The 16116-nt window shown below is 63.6% G+C and overlaps 2 protein-coding genes across 6 annotated transcripts; both read right to left on the bottom strand.

The window, feature by feature from the left end:
* Positions 1–823: 823 nt before the first annotated feature.
* Positions 824–2142, bottom strand: GP1BB (glycoprotein Ib platelet subunit beta). Its single transcript, XM_019018601.4, has 2 exons — positions 2016–2142; positions 824–1741 (listed from the first exon to the last, which is right to left on the bottom strand). The coding sequence occupies exons 1-2, from the start codon at positions 2023–2025 to the stop codon at positions 1131–1133; spliced, it is 621 nt and encodes a 206-aa protein (XP_018874146.2). The 5' UTR covers positions 2026–2142; the 3' UTR covers positions 824–1130.
* Positions 824–11122, bottom strand: SEPTIN5 (septin 5). Of its 5 annotated transcripts, XM_031005452.3 has the most exons (12): positions 10961–11122; positions 10801–10811; positions 5900–5996; positions 5706–5792; positions 5360–5483; positions 5144–5278; positions 4932–5049; positions 4729–4830; positions 3861–3957; positions 3640–3775; positions 3256–3358; positions 824–3167 (listed from the first exon to the last, which is right to left on the bottom strand). In XM_031005452.3, exons 1-12 carry the CDS (start codon positions 11001–11003, stop codon positions 3111–3113), a joined length of 1110 nt encoding a protein of 369 aa, XP_030861312.1. In that variant the 5' UTR covers positions 11004–11122; the 3' UTR covers positions 824–3110. The 5 variants fall into 5 exon arrangements, with proteins under 5 accessions (XP_030861312.1, XP_018874144.2, XP_004063075.2 ...); XM_019018599.4 differs by lacking the exons at positions 10801–10811; positions 10961–11122 and adding an exon at positions 7033–8384; XM_004063027.5 differs by lacking the exons at positions 10801–10811; positions 10961–11122 and adding an exon at positions 6786–8378.
* Positions 11123–16116: the final 4994 nt, after the last annotated feature.

Here is a 16116-nt window from a genome sequence, read left to right as displayed (position 1 = left end):
CGCCCCCACAGCGCCCTCACCGCCTCCACAGCGTCCTCACTGTCCACAGCGTCCCCATTGTCTCCACAGCCTCCTCACTGTCCACAGCGTCCTCAGCGCCCCCACAGCGTCCTCACCGCGTCCACAGAGTCCTCACCGCCCCCACAGAGTCCTCACCGCGTCCACAGAGTCCTCGCCATCCCCACAGTGTTCTCACGGTCCACAGCGTCCTCACTGCCCCCACAGCGTCCTCATTGTCCCCACAGCGTCCTCACTGTCCCCACAGCGTCCTCACCGCCCCCAATAGCGTCCTCACCATCCCCACAGCACCCTCACCGCCCCCACAGCGTCCTCACCGCCCCTACGGTGCCCTCACCGCCCCCACAGCAACCTCACTGTCCACAGCGTCCTCACTGCCCCCACAGTGTCCTCACTCCAGTGTCCTCACCGCCCCCACAGCGTTCTCACTGTCCACAGCATCATTGTCCCCACAGCGTCCTCAGTGTCCACAGCGTCCTCACTCCCCCCAGTGTCCTTACTGTCCCCACAGCATCCCCACAGCGTCCTCACTGTCCCCACAGCATCCTCACTGCCCCCACAGTGTCCTCAGTGTCCCCACAACGTCCTCACTGGCCCCCACGTTATCACTTAGCATCTCTCTCATGCCTTCCCATGTGGCCTTTGGGGAGTGTGTCTGGAAGGGGAGAGTTCACCCACTGACTCCTGTCTGCCCCTGAGGTTAGGGTGGGCATGTGAGGATGTGTTTGTGTCCCCTTGAACCGCCTCCTGGGGCCTTTTCCTGAGTTTGGCGAGGGGAATTTCCAGGTCAGTCGTGCAGAGAACGCCAGATCAGAAGGGTTTATTCAGCACCAGAGTTTGGAAGGGAGACGCAGCAGGGTCTGGACCGCATTGTGCCCCATGGTCTTCCCAAGCCTGGAAGTGCGGGTTCGCCTCCCTCGGGGTAGGGTGGGCAGGAGTTCTGTCCCACGTGGTCTGGGCCTGCAGGTGGGGTGGGTCTGAGAGATTGGGCAGCGGAGGAGGCGGAGACCGGTCCAGGTTGGCGCGAGGGCCCCTCGGGCAGGTTCCTGTCGAGTTTGCAGGCCCGCGTTGCCCAGCGCCGGTTCTCTCCTCAGGACGCACCGGTTCTCTCCTCAGGACTCGTCGGTTCCGGCTCGCTCGGCCACCAGCGGGTCGGTCAGCGACAGCCGGGCTGCAGCGCGAGCGCGGGCCCGGGCCCGCAGCCTCCGCAGGCGACACAGCAGCAGCACCAGCAGCAACGCGTGCAGCAGCCCAAGGCCCAGCAGCGCAAGCTGCGCCGCCAGCGCCCCCCAGCAGAGCGGGCCGGGAGCGCAAGCGGCGCGCAGCTCGTCCTCGGCCAGATAGGGCAGCAGGCGGCCGCGCAGCGCTGGGGGCGCCACGCAACGCAGGTCGCGGTAGGGCGCACGCTCGGGGCGGCCGGCCAGCCACGCGCGCAGCGGCACAAGGCGGCAGTCGCAGCGCCAGGGGTTGGCGCCCAGGTGTGCGGTGCGCAGCGCGGGCAGCGCGTCCAGCAGCCCCGGCGGCAGCGCCGTCAGGTTGTTGCCGGTCAGCACCAGCTCGGTTGTGTCGACAGGGAAGGCGGTCGGCAGCGAGGCCCAAGTCAGCCCGCGGCGCCCGCAGTCCACGAGCGTCCCCGCGCAGCTACAGGGCGCCGGGCAACCTGCGGCCGGGCGGCTCGGCGGGGCCAGCAGCAGGAGCAGTAAGCTCAGCGCCCCGCGCGGCCCTGCAAGGGAAGCGCCGCAGTGAGCCGAGCGGTCGGCGGGCACCTGGGCGACGTCTCTGAGTACCCAGAGCGCCGGCCCGGCTCCATCCAGCCCCTGATGCCCGGCGTCCCGGTAGCCCGCCAGCCTCTCCACCCTGACCACCCCGCACGCCGGCTGGAAGTCCCCTCTAAGTCTGACCCAAGTCTCTCCCGGCTGCAGCCAAAGGACCAGAGCTCCTCTCAACCCGGGTCGGCCTAGGGAGCAGCCGGGGGCCCGACCGGACTCCAGACTCACCGGAGCCCATGGCGAGAAGACGGCGGCCCGGCTTACTCTGGAGCGGGAGGCGTAGGCGGGAGAGCCGAGCGATAAGGCCGCCCCGCCCCTGCCACGCCCGCACCGACCACAGTGCTGCGGCCCGGCCAGAAATAGCCCAGAGGCCGCGCGGACGCGCGCTGCAGCGGCAGATAGCACACTATCGCCGGAGGCCGCAGGCCGCTCAGGCTTCCGCTCCCACCCGCTCTCAGGGGCACACGGAGCACTCGGACACCCGCTGCGACGTTCACCAACATTGTTCTCCTGTCACCAGGACAGGACGCGGCATTCACAACGGAACAAAACGGAGCATCGTATGGCGGGAAGGGATCATGCGGGTGGGAAGATCGGGAGGCCGAGGCTCAGGATCCCGGCACACCACAGCGGTGCTGGGGAGAAGAGGCCTCGAGCGAGGGCAGGGGACGGCACCGAGAGTTGCCAGGAGGTGGTTCACCGCCCAGTGCCCCGGGGGCCCTCCAGGTCGGGCCGGGCTGTGGAGAAGGGGTGTGAGCGGTCACGGCCCCGCTCCTTGCAGCCTCTGGCCTCCTTGTCTGGAGGGCTCCCATTTGATTCAGCCCAACCCTGCCCGCTAGGCGTCTGGGGATAAGGGAAGACTCGGCCTGCCTCGACAGAAAATTGGGTCTCAGCACTCGCTGGGTGACCCGCGGGAGCAGGCAAAGGAGGGCTCCCAAGTCCGTTCTGCAGCACTGGGGCAGGGAACAGACCCAGGATCCTGGGAATCCTCTTCTGCCTAGCTTTGCCTGCCTGCCAGAGCAGGGCCTGCGGTTTGGGTGCTGTGACCGTCCGGGGGCGGGGGAAGGGCAAGGGAGGCGGATCTCTGAAGTCCCGCCCAACTTTGCTCCTGATCCCCCAAGGTCAGAGAGGGCCAGCTGGGCGGGGGCTACGGTCCAGGCCCCTCGGAAGCAGACACAATGACCTGGGAGGGGGTGGTGCTGAGAATAAATTAGGGTCAGCTGGGGGCTGTGGCCCCGCGTCTCCGGGTCGGGAACAGTCCGGTCTGGGGTCCAAAGGGGTGGGAGGGCGTCCCGGAGACGGACGGCGTGTCCGCGGCGAGCGTCACTGGTCCTGCATCTGCTGCTTCATCCTCTGCAGCATCTCCTGCATGCGCCTCAGCTGCGGGCGGAGACAACCCGGCGGGTGAGCAGCACCGCGGGGGCGCATCCCTGACGCCCGCCTCCGCCGCCCCCGCCGCCCCACATACTTCCTCATCCTTCATCCTGATAAGCTTCTCAGTCTCGGCGTCCGGGGTGGGCAGCGGCAGGATCGGGATGGGGCTCTCCATGCGGCTGTCCTGGGTCAGTTTGCTGCGCGGGGCGGGGGGGAGGATGGGCGGGGCGGCGCCACCCGGAGGCTCAGCGTGGGCTGGCGATGGCTGGCCCATCCCCGCCACTGCTGAGGCCCTGCCCTCCGGAGCCCTCATAGCCCTGGACCGGTTCTAGGGAGACCAGGCTCTAGGGGAGGTGGGGGGGGGCTTAGGGAATGGTGCAAAGTTCAAGTCTGGGTGGGCTGACAGGACCGGCCCTCAGTTATGGAGACGTGGGCGGGGCCGGAGGGGCGAGGTCTGGCTCGCGGCTGGGGCGCGCACCTGGTCATCTGCTGGATGCAGTGCGCGCGGTAGTTCTCGTAGTGCACGTCGCACGTTACGTCCTTGAGGTCGTGCATATGCGTGCGGATGAGCATGTTGCGCAGCTTCACGAAGTCGCAGTGCGCCTGGTTCTCCACTGCGGGGTGGGGGTGGGTAGTGGGCTGGCGCCGGCCCAGGACAGCCTTCCCCCACCAGACCTGGTACCCCAAGACTCTACTCACCCTCCACGATCCCCCAGGGGTACAGTCGGCCCCGGACCCGCTGCCCCTTGGCCTCCACCACCGTGTTGCTGCCTATAACGGCGAAGGGCGCGCTCTCCTGGGGGAAGGAGGGAGAAGGGCTCACACCCGGTGAGCGTAATTGCACGGTTACTGATGGGAAACGGGCATGTAACTCCCGGGGCACCTCTCCAGCATCACCACCAACGACCTCTCCTCAAAGAGATCCTGGCGTTGCCCCTTTCTGGCCTCTCTGCCCCTGGCTGGAGCCAAAGCCCATGCGGCTCACATTCCAGGGCCTTTCCAGGCTATGCCCAACCAGGCATGCTCCCTCCTCATCTCCTCCCTCATCAAGAACCACCCCCTCCAGCTGCCCCTTCCCTCCCCAGGGCTGAGCCTATGTCTCCCCATGCTGATGCCCCTGCCCTGGTGGCCACCTGCCCCTGGCATGGTCTCCATCGTCACTCTAGCTGCTGGGGCACCCAAAGCCACCAACCCTGGAGCTCAGAAATCTGGGAGCCAGGGTGTGCCACTGGGGCAGCCCCTTCCTCTGGTGACCCATGGGAAGAGGGTTGGGATTGGGGGCCTGGCCCACTGCTGCACCTCTGGATCTGGGCAAGTGCTCCATACCTGCCAAGCACCACATGGGGCCCACATGACCCACCCCAGCCAGGCAAAGACATGGTGACCTTTACCTTCTAGCCCTGGATGAAGGGGGTACAGGTCCTCTACTCCTAGAACAAATGACTCTTGCCCCCAACTGGGCTGACCTGGTCCTCCTCCACCAGGCCCAATGTGAAGGAGACAAAGCCCTCTGGTTCTGCCCCTCACCAGCTCCATTCCTCCCTGTCCCACCAGTCTGCATGTTCACCTTCAGTTCCCGGTCCTGCTGCTTGAAGTCCTCATCCTCGTCCGAGTCACACTCAGGGAACTGGTATACATGGATCCCAAACTTGTCTATCTCCTCCCGGATCTGTGGTGGGGCAAGGACCATCAGATTTGAGGCCAGACAAGTCCCCCTGGTACTCTCAGCCCCAGGGCCCTGGCCAGGCCCCTGTGCGACGGCAGGCTCACCCGCTCCTTCAGCTTCCGGATCTCACTGGGGACAAGACAGTCAGCTTTGGCGATGAGAGGCACGATGTTGACCTTCTCATGCAATGCCTTCATGAAACCCACATCCACTGGCCGCAGCCTGCCGAGAGCAGCCAAGGGTGGGCATAGGCACAGCCAGGGGGCCATATTGTAGGGGGTGCACTCCCGAGCCTGGCCCCAGGACAGCCACACACCCATGCCCGAAGGGGGAGATGAAGTACAGGCAGCAGTGCACTCGGTTGTCTTGGATGTTCTTTCGGTTGAGGCCACTCTCATCACGGAAGTACTGCTCAAACTGCTGGTCCACATAGTCGGTGATGGGCTTCCAGCTGTGGGCAGGAGGGAGGTGAGGCCAGGCCTGGAGTGCTGTGGCCACCTAGGCAAGGCCTTTCTCAGCAGGCCTCACTCACCACTCGGTGTTGTTGACAGCATCCCCGAATCCCGGCGTGTCCACGATGGTGAGCTTCAGCTTGACTCCCTTCTCCTCAATGTCCACCGTGTGTTTTAGAATCTCTACCGTCTGGCTGATGCGCTCTACGGGGAAGGGGCCACTGGAGGGGCCTCTCCAACCCTCAGCCCCTCACCCTTGGCAGCCAGGACCCTCGTCCTCATCCATCTTGGTGCCTTGGCCCTACCCCCAGGGGACCCACACCACGAGAACAGAACAGTGGGAGCTGGACCTGAAAGGGAGTCCTTGGAGAGGTCCCATGGAAGGGGACTGGGGATCAGTGCCAGGGCCTCCTGGGGGCCACTCACCCTCAGCACTGAGCAGCTTCCGGTCCTTGTACAAGTCTGTCAGGAAGAGGCTGTGGACCAGTGTGGACTTCCCCAGGCCTGACTCACCTGCACACAGGTACAGAGAAGGAGCTGGGTTAGGTCTGGGCCTCCAACGACAGAGCTTGGCTGGCCAGGGACCCCAGCCACTCCCCCGAGGAGCCTGGCCCACTCACCAGCCACCATGAGTGTGAAGTCAAAGCCTTTCTTCACCGACTTGCGGTGCACCTGGTTGGGCAGTGTGGCGAAGCCCACGTACTGCTTGTCAATGTCCTGGGGACAGGATGGAACAGGTTAGGGACACAAAGGTTTCTCCAGAAGCCCAATACCCTGTCTCTTACCAAATGCGGTATGAGGAGACAGCAGAGGGTACGGTTCCCAGGGTGGGGCATTTCGTTGGCAAAAATAAGGGGAGGGCCCGTGGGCAAAAGCCTGGAGATAAGAAGGCAGGTGAGGTGGTGGCAGGAGAAGACACCCCTGGCCCCAATCCCAGGGAGGGCTCTGCAGGGACCGACATTGTGTTTATCCCGTGGGGAGATGTCAGGCCGCAGCAGGCACAGGCGATGTCCTCCCTCCTCGGGCAGAGGGCAGCAGGATTGGGTCCCCTGGGACACACTCAAGGCCCTCCATAAGCCGGAGAAGCTGGGGGCCTCGACACTCACCCCTCCGGAGAGTGCCAGGGGGCGGGAGGCCCCACCTGGCCCGGATCCAGCCGCGGGGGCGGCGGCAGCGGCGGTGGCGGTGGCGGAGCAGCGCCTATTTATAGACCGCGGCGCCGAGCCTCCCCCGCCCGCGCGCCCAGGCGCCCAGCCCCCGCAGACCCTTGGGGCCCCTGGAGGGGTCCCACGGCCGCATTCTCCGCCGCGTTTTGGAGTCGCGGGAGGTGAGGCCTGGACAGGGCACGTCGCCCCACCGTGGGGCCGCGGACCTGCGAGGCCGCTGCGGAGGGAAGGGCTGAGCCTAGGCGCTGGCGGGCCGTGGCGCGCGGGGACGGGGACCCCATGCCGAGTCCCGGAGCCCGCGGGGTCACAGACCCACGTTCCGCCCTCTCCACACACGCACCTTGAGCCGCCTCTGGGCCTGGGTCCGCGGCGACAGCAGCTGCTCCACCAGGCGGTCCTGGGGCGCTGCCAGCGAGTCCATCGCGGCGACCCCCGCAGGCCCGCGGGCACGCTCGGACCCCAGGCCGGGTCAGGCCGCCAGAGCCCGGCGACAGCGAGGGACCTTGGCGCGGCTCTGCCTTAGGCTGCGCTCTCCACCCCGTTTTGCGGACTTGGGAAGTGAGGCCTGGACAGGGCACGTCGCCTACCCGGGGGATCGTCGACCCCCGAGGCCGACCGAGCCATCCCCCTGACTGGGCGAACTGGCCCCGAGCTGTGGCGGCGTCGCAGTCCGGGCAGGCCCCGCTCCCGCACCCGAGCCAGAGGCGGCGCGTCGCAGGCGCCCGCGGAGCGCGCGGCGGGGGGCGGCAGAGACGGCCCCGCCCGCCGTCGCCGGGAAACGGTCGCCTGGAAATTGGGCCGCGGGCGGAGCCACCAGAAAGCGGCTGCGGAGGGCAGGGCTGAGCCGAGGCGCGGACGGGCCATGGCTCGCGTGGACCGGGAGCCCTGCCGCGCCCCCGGGCCTCAGTCCGGGCTCCAGGACAGCAGGAGGGGACGACCGGGTCCTGCATGCGGGCCAGGGCGGGCCGGGAGTCGGTAGCCACCGCGCGTCCCGCCCCCAAGAGGTGCTGCGCGGCTTCCGCCCGCCAGAGGGCGCCGGAGGCCGCTCCCGGGACCCACGCGCAACAGCGCGGGTACCCGCCCAGTTCAGGGCCCGCCGTCTTCTCGCAGACTTGCCCGAAAACCTCCCGGCGGCGTCTCGACGCCCCAAGTGCCCACAGACACGCCGCGCCCTGCACCCCTCCCCAGCCCTGCTTGGGGCTGACCTCCCCCGTGCGTGCGTGCGTGCGCGCGTGTTTGTGTGTGCCCGTCCGTGCGGGTGTGTGTGTGTAATGCCTGCGTGTGTGCGCGTGTATACATGCATGTATGCGTGTGTGTGTACGTGTGTGCATGCATTGGGTATGTGCGTGTGCGCGGGTGTGTGCATGTGTGTTTGGTGGACTCTTTCCCGGTGCGGCGCCCCAAAACATTCGGGGGACCGGAGGAGGGCAGAGCCCACCTTTTCTGAAGTCCAGCCTGCCTGCCCCCTAGGAGGCTTAGGGTGGACAGAAGGGAAGGGAAGGGAAGGGTGCAGGCTGCCAGAGTACTGGAGGTCCCTGCAAAACTTGGAAGCCCCCGCCAGCCTGCTGAATAAACGCCGGCCACCCATGCGCTGCCCTGCAGCCCTCAGGTGGCCCTGCCCTCAGAGACAGGGGTGGGGGTGGGATGGGACCCATCTCCCACGTGCTTCTGTGGACATTCCCTTGCCCTCTGAGCATCCTCACCAGCTCTGACCCACAGGATTGGAGGGACTGGGAGCTCCTGCCAGCCGGGCCTCCCTCCCATGTGGCTACTCCAGGGACTGCGGGGGTCTCCCGAGCTCCGCTCTGTGGGCCACCCACCTCCATGACCCCAGTAGAATCCCAACAGGCAAGCCCAGCAGAGCACGACATGGGGCCTGGAAAGGTTCCACGGTAGGACTGGTCAGGCCAAGCCCCTGCACATTAGAACATTAGAAGCTGGAGGCCCCAACCCCACCCCACCCGCCACCAGCCCTCTCTTAGGCTCTCCTGGCTGAGAGACCTCCTCCACTCCCTGTCCAGGCCCTGGTCCTGTTGTGGGGTCTGGACAACTGGCACCTGGGGAGGAGGGGCAGGCCCACAGCTGGGAACAGGAGAGCCTTTCATCCCAGGGAAAGGGGGCAGCTCCAGGCCCCCCAGCTCCACCAGTGCATCCCTCAGTCCTTGCTGCCAGAAAGCCTCCTTACTGGCCCCAGCCTTCCATGGCCCTGACCTGCAGGAAGCCTCTAGGCTGAGTCCCACCCAGTTTCCAACTGAGGGTCCACACCTCGAAGCCCAGCACCCACCCAGACAGGCTGGCATCTCAGGCCCAGGGCATCTCCAGGAAGACAGACAGCCCTGGGCCTAGGCCTCAGGCTAGGAGGTGTCTAACAGAGTGTGTGGCTCTCAGACTGCCTGCCTCAGTTTCCCCACTGGTAAGGCACAGCCTCTGGGGAGGCCCAGGTCAGGAGGGCAAGAATCTCACTCTCAGCGTTCAACCCACCTGCCCTGCCACCCACTGGGGCCCAGTCAGGGCCTGTGGATTCCCTGGGGGAGCCTCAAGGAAGGGGCCCTACCTGCCACCCCCTTTCTCTGGTCCCCAAGTGACAAAAGATACTCCCAGGGCTTCCTGAGCCATATGACACAGCTGCGCCCATCTCCTCCCAATGCCTGAGCCTCTCAGGCACTTCCATTCTTAGAATCACCCGAGTCAGCTCTGGGAGCAGCAGCCAGGGCCAAGAGATCACCGGTGCTGCCTGTGAGGAGGTGGGGGCACAGAGCGTAGTGATGGAACTCCCCCAATGCCTCTACAGCCCCATTTCAAAGAGCAAAAAGAATGCTTGGACAGGCTGAGGCTCAGCAACGGTGGTAGCAGGGAAGCTGCCATGTGCTTCCAGCTCCCCCAGACCCACTGGCCACCCAGACACCTGGCCTGGCTCCTGCTCCGGGGCTCCCTTCCTTGGCCACACAGTGCCTTCTTCCTCTGGGCTTGGAGGCCTGGGAGGCCTGGGATGGGGTGAGGTGGACTCCCAGTTGACCTCAAACGATGGGCACCTCAGCAGGAGGGGGTCCCCACCCTGCAGTAATGGGCAAGAGAACCTGGCTGCACCGAACAGCAGTGGCTGGAGCCCAGGGTCTCAGAGTGCCCTTGGGTCAAGCTGGGGACACCTGCAGGCACAGGAGAAGCCTCAGGGGCCTGGCCTCCTGGCTCTCCCAGCCTCAGTTCCTTCCATTTCCCTCAAACTGTAGCCTGACGCACGTGTCCCTGCATCTCAGGCTTTGTCTGACCTGCTGTGATGGGGAGGCAGCTCCCAGCCTGGCTCCCCAAGGGGCCCCTCCCAGAGAGCCTCATCCACCTCTGGGTGAGGTGTGTCCCTTCCAGGAGAATGGCACTGATCAGCCAGTGACTCCCCCAGCTCCTGGCCCCCCTGCCCAGCCCTCCGGCCCTGCCTGCTGCACCCTGGGCCAGGACTCTGGAGTTCCACTCAGCATCCATGGCTCCTGAGAAACTCCATCCCTGATGGGGGCTGCCAGTGCCACCCTGGTGCCAGAATTGGGCTCTTCTTTTTTCCTCCAAAGATGGCTGAGCTCAAGCCAGAGAGGACACCAGCAGGCTTTCCCCAGCCCCCCCAGCCCACCTGGTTGTCAGCCCCCACCCCACTCCAGGGGCCTCACAGCATTGTTTAACCCTGAGCTCGGCTGGGTTTCACCCAAGTGCCTAGACCAGCCTCCTGTCCAGTCTTGCTTTCCTGGAGGGTGGGGCCAACCCTTTTGAGAAGCCACAAGCCTATTTGTACCCACAGGGTCCCAGGACCCATCTGGGCACCCAGAATGACTCAGACCAGACCCTGGGGGTTCCCAATCTGGGGAAGAGTCCCTGTTGCAGACCCGAACACTCGAATTTGTGTGTGGGGAGGGAAAGGGGCATGAAGGTGCAGGGGAGGTGGGGGGTGACCACAGGCCCTCTGCTGTAGGGCTGTTCAGGGACTGTGCTGGCTGATGGAGCCTGGCTCCCCTCCCCCAGCGTGGCCTGCCACGACCATGGCCTCACCCAGGACCCCCAGCTCATGGCCTACAGGCCAGGTCAGCAGGAGATGCTGGCGCTGGCCCTGTGGGAGGGGGACACTCTGCCCAGGCCCCCATCCTGGGGAAGGGCGCACGGTCCCTGCTGTGCGGGTCAGGGGACCAGGGCCCCCACTCCTCTCCTCTCTGAAGCCCCAGGCGCGGCGGCACTGCCCGGCTGACAATCGGTGATCGCGACAGGGCTGGGTGAGGGCCGGCGGGGGCGGGGTCGCGCCTGGGCGCCCGCGGCGCTAGTGTCACAATGGGTGACAGCCGGCCGGGTCTCCCGGCGGGGGAGCGGCGCTGCGCACGTACCTGCTTGTCCTCTGCGGGGTCGGGGTTGGGGTCGAGTCCGTGTCCGGTTCCGAGCGGGTCCGGGCCGGCGGGCGGGGGAGAGACGGAGAGACACGGTGAGAGGCGCGCGGGCGGCGGGGACAAAGGCGCGCGCGGGCACGCGGGCGGGCGCCGGGCTCACCTGGGGTCGCCAGCTTGCTCTTGTACCGCAGGCCTGTGCTCATGGTGGCCGCCAGCGGGGGACGTGCGGGGCGGGCTCGCGGGCGGGGCGCGACGACAAGCGGCGGAGGCCGAGGCCGGGCTGCGGGGTGAGCGGCCCCTCCGCGCCGCCGCCGCCGCCGCCCGCCCCGCCCGCGCGCCCGGCAGCCAATCGGCGCCCGCCGCGCCCACGCGCGACCCAGCGCGGCCCGGGGGGGCGGGGACCCAGGCCCCCCACCATGGACCCGAGCCCGCGGCCTCGGGGCGACGCCCTCGCCTCCCACAGCCCTGGCCGCGCCCGGGGTCACCCGACCAGACGCGCGCCGCCCCTGCCCTGCACGGCTGTTCCTGCCGGCCTCCTCCCCGCCACCTCCCCGCCACCTCCCCGGTGCCCCAGCCCAGGCCCAGCCTTACGCTCCCCCCGCCCTCGCTGGGACCCAGGTCCATGCCGGTCCTCGGACCATCTGTCCGGTGGCCCTTCTCTAAAGCCTGCCCTGGCTTTCCGGGCCAGACCCTGCACGCTCCGCCCCACCCCGCCGAGGTCGTGTGGACTCGGGAGGCGGTGGCCTGAGCAGGGATGGTCCTGGCGCAGCTGGCCAGTGCCCAGCATTGCCCCTGCTGACCGCTCGGTGCTGCGCAGACCTGCTCTGCGAGCAGACGCACCTGGCAGGCTGTAGGCCACAGGCTTTTGGGCAGTGGTCCGGCCTCTCTCTTCCTGGGCTGTAAAATGGGATTATTTGTGAAGAGGAGTGATCTGAGGTGTCTGGCAGGACCGGCCCTGACCGTCTCACCCCAGCTCTGCGCCTGCTTCTCTGCTGACCCACAGGCTGTGGGGATGCTCCAGGCAGACCCGATCCCACCCTGCGGAGAAGGCTTGTAGGGGACCGAGGGGCACTGTGAAGGCAGGGCCAGGGCCTGCACCCCATTTACAGAGGGGGAAGTTCAGGCCCTAATCTTCAGTGAGTCAGCCAGACTCAGTGACTGAGAGCAAGTCTCTCCGGTCATTTGTGTCACTATCACATTCCCAGGTGTCCTCCGCCTGGACTTTCCCAAAGTGTCCCCAGGCGGCACCTCTGAAGGCTTTGGGGCTGTCAGGCTTGCGGTCACCACCTCCCCAGGTGAGGGCCCCCTTGTATGGAGATGTCTCCTGCACCCCGTATAGACAGTAATTCCACAGCCAGGGAATCTGCCTCTGCTCCCCACCCGTCCTGTGCCCCTTGGTCCCTCTGCTGGCCCGTGGGCTCCCTGGGTGGAGGGGGGTGTCGCTAGGGCCTTTCCATCTCTGAATCACCAGCACCCAGCACGGTAAGTGAAAAATTCATGTAAGCTGCGTCTTTGTTCCACAGTCCTTGCTCTGCTGCATTCTGTGGCCAGAGCGCCGTTGACCATAACCCTGCTCTGGGTCTAGAACTCTAACCAGTGTGGGGATCCCCCACAGTCCCAACCTCTCATCCAAGATGTGTTTGGAACTCAGGCTTTTTTGTATACATCATACATTATGTGGCACCTCTTTGGAACCTGGGGCTGCTCCTCATAATCAGACCCATTTATATTTTCGGGGCAAAACATATGTATTCAGGTGAACTGGAAGAAATAAAGACAGTAAGTGATGGCGCATCAGTTCAGGTCCAGCTTTGCCAGTGAGTTTTGAAAAACCTTTATGTTTCTGAGCTTTGGAGAATTTGGAATTTCGATAAAGAAATGTGTGTCGAGGTCAGGAGATCAAGACCATCCTGGCTAACACGGTGAAACCCTGTCTACTAAAAATACAAAAAATTAGCTGGGCATGGTGGCACACGCCTGTAGTCCCAGCTATTCAGGAGACTGAGGCAGGAGAATCACTTGAACTCAGGAGGCGGAGGTTGCAGTGAGCCGAGATCGCACCACTGCACTCCACTCCAGCCTGAGCCAAAGAGCCAGACTCCGTCTCAAAAAAAAAAAAAAAAAAAAAAAAAAAAAGAATGTGTGTGTGGGGGTAGGGGCACTCAAAGGGCCAGGCAGGACTTCTGAGCATAGACAGGACTTTTTGGAAAGAATTGGAAAATGATGGTTGGCTGTTCACCACGTGCTGACCCATGCAAGCCTGTGCTTGTGGAGACAAAGGAGGAGAGACAGGAGCCCTGCCCAGGGGGAGGCAGGCAGCCTGTGAAAGGCACCAGCTCAGCGCCCCTCCCCATGGCTCAGGTGGCAGGGCAGCTCTGGACAGCCTTGGGTTAGGGGGTTTGAACTTGGCCTTGAGACAAGTGCATAGCAGGTCAAGGGCATAGCTCAAAGGGTGGGAGGCACATGTATACAGGAGTAATAGGTTTTAAAACAAATCTGGAGATAGAAGACAAGAAAGATGAGGAATACGGCATAAACATGATCTTTTTTTAAAGTCTGTCCCAAAAGATTACTTACAGAAATGCAGTTAGATTGGAGACCAGTGTTTAAGGGACAGCCAGCCTGGAGGCTGATGGACTGGGAGCCACTCCTTGGAAGAGTGAAGTCAAGGGTGGTCCTGGGTCAGCGCCTCATGTAAAATGCCTGGGCTGGAAGTGGGAGGCGGCATCTGCTCCCTTACTCTGGGACTTTGGTCACCATGACTGTGAGTGCAGGGACAGCCGGAGTCTCTCCACAGACACATCGAGGCTGCACCCTGTCTAGCTGGGAGGCCTGCTGGATGGCATAGTGTCTGCATGGGAAATTTCTGAAGTCAGGAAAATGGGTCATGAGGGCATCGGTCAGCAGACGCGTCTCCAGTTCTGCCAGGTGAGGCTTTGAGATACTGGCCACCACAATGGAGGCTGACAGCCCAGTGAAACCCTTATTATGCTCCTGTTCACCAAAAAGCCAACCAGGCAGGCCTGGTGGCTCACGCCTATCGTAGCACTTTTGGGGGCCAAGGTGGGAGGATGACTTGAGGCCAAGAGTTTGAGACCAGTCTGGGCAAGAATGTGAGACCCCGTTTCTATAAAAATTAAAAATTAAAAAAAAAAAAAACTGGCTGTGGTGGCATGAGTCTGTAGTCTCAGCTACTCAGGAGGCTGAGGCCAGAGGCTCACTTGAGCCTGGGAGTTTGAGGCTGCATGCAGTGAGCCGTGATGGTGCCACTGCACTCCAGCCTGGGCAACAGAGTGAGACCTTGTCTCAAAAAAAAACGAAAAAACAAACAAACAACACCCAAGCCTTGGGGCTGTGGCTGATATCAGGGGGGCTGGAGCCACGGGGCAGTGGTCTGAACACACACACTTACCTCTCCAAGATGCCATGGCTTGAAAGAAAACTGCCTGCCAAAGTGGGTGTGTGCATCCACTTTCCCCAGCAGGCAGAGGAAGCGCTGGCTGTGGTACAAAAAGAAGTAAATAAAGCACTCCTGTGTGAAAAAAAAATGCTATTTTTTAATTCATAAGGAAAAGAAGTTAATGAATAAAAAAATAAGCTACACCAAGAAAAATCTGTTCAACCAACTTGGGCTACAAATAGCTTGACTCTTTTCAGAAAAAGCCTCTTAGTGAAGAAATTCTCCAGAGGCTGCATTTGAACCATGCTGGGCCTCCCTCAGCACACAGGGGAGTGAGCGCCCCAGGGCTGGGACCCGGAGAAGGATGGAGCTGGTGGGGAGGTGGCAACGGTGATGGCGACGAAAGAATAAGGCACCTGCCATTGGCCCTTGGGAGCAGGTCTTGTGAGTGACAGGCTTCAGAGGGGGAGCAGTTTGCTCCAGGTGACACATGTCCCTACACTCCCGAGCCTGTCATCTGCAGTTAGGGCTGAGGCCACCACTGACAGGTTCCAGATGGCTCAGTCCATCTGAGGCTGAGGATGAGGGAAGAGGCCAAGATGCATGCAGGGTGTCAGGCACCTGAGAGCCCCACAGCCCTACCTGCATGATCAACTCGGGCAACCCTGACCTGTGCTGGGAATGGGGTGTTTTTTCACCCTGAGTAGACGCAGGAAGTGGAGGTCAGGGCGCGGTGGAGATCTCCTTGAGACTAAACAGCCGAGACTAGAACCCACGACCGTGGAGCCCAGGCCTGACTCCTGCAAAGTGCTGTGACCTGGTCGTGGCCCAGCCAGGGGCTGTCCCAATCAGGCAGCTTCTCGAGGCCTGAGCTCACATCCCTTCTATCCCCTGAATTCACCAGCAACCTGATGGGTCCCGGATGACCCTCCTGACCCCTGCATTTTTCTACTGCTCTCATGCTCCTGTCCCTGCTGTTCCTTTAGCCCTCGCCCGCCAACCCTGTGAGATTTGAACCCACCCCCAGCACCTGGGGGCTCCGAGGGAGGCCATGTGACCTGCAGCTTCATGCCCCTGCACCTTGGCGCTAGTGTGCCCCCTGCCTGGGCTGCCCTTCTCTAGCTCTGCCGACCCAGCAGCACTGTCTCCAGCCCCTCCGGGCCCACCGGGCCCTATGCTGGCCTCTCTTCTGCAGGACACGGCCTGGCAGGCAGCTGACTCCCGACTGGCTCCCTGGCCCCCACACTCAGACCCTGTCTGGCACCTGGGAAGCTCAGCAGCATCAGCTCCTGCTGGGTGGGGGCACAGGCTCCTAAGCGTGGATTCACAGGGCCGGCAAGGAGGGCCTGACTAAAGAGCCAGGCTCTGGGGAGCTTCAGACTGCATATTCTGAATCCCAAAACCTCTACTGGCTGCAGAGGGGTGCTTGTGTGCTCAGCCCAGCTCAGGGGGGTGTGCAGAGACCAGGAGGTTCTGGGGCGTCCTCCCTGCTCCCAAAGGCAGTGGCTGTCACCGAGCACAAGGGGAAGTGTGTGCACAGTGAGGATTCTACTGAAGAATGTTTTCCTTGATCTCCTTCTCAGAAAAATGTAAGGGGGTCACTACACAAATCAGTCCTCATCACCGATGGGAAGACATGCCCATTAGAAGAGCACAGAACCCACAGCAGCTGTCTCTGCCTGGAGGGTGCCGCCTGGCCCTGCTTAAAGCAGCCTATGTCTTGCAGCGGTGGACAGAATAGGGCTTCAAGGGGGCTGAGTCTCAGTCCACACCAAGTCGCCGATTCCCTGGGCAGCTGGAGTGAGTGCTACAAAGGGCGCCTGTGCTCCACGGCAGGGAGCCAGCCTGGATCCAGAGCTGAGGGTCTGAGGGAGGTGGGTCTGCAGCCACATCTGATGGGCCTTCAGAGTCCCCTG

Source organism: Gorilla gorilla, chromosome 23, assembly GCF_029281585.2.
Source record: "Gorilla gorilla gorilla isolate KB3781 chromosome 23, NHGRI_mGorGor1-v2.1_pri, whole genome shotgun sequence".
Lineage (NCBI taxonomy): Eukaryota > Metazoa > Chordata > Mammalia > Primates > Hominidae > Gorilla > Gorilla gorilla.
The sequence above is the reverse complement of the archived record's forward strand: the minus strand, read 5'-3'. Positions and strand labels throughout refer to the sequence as shown.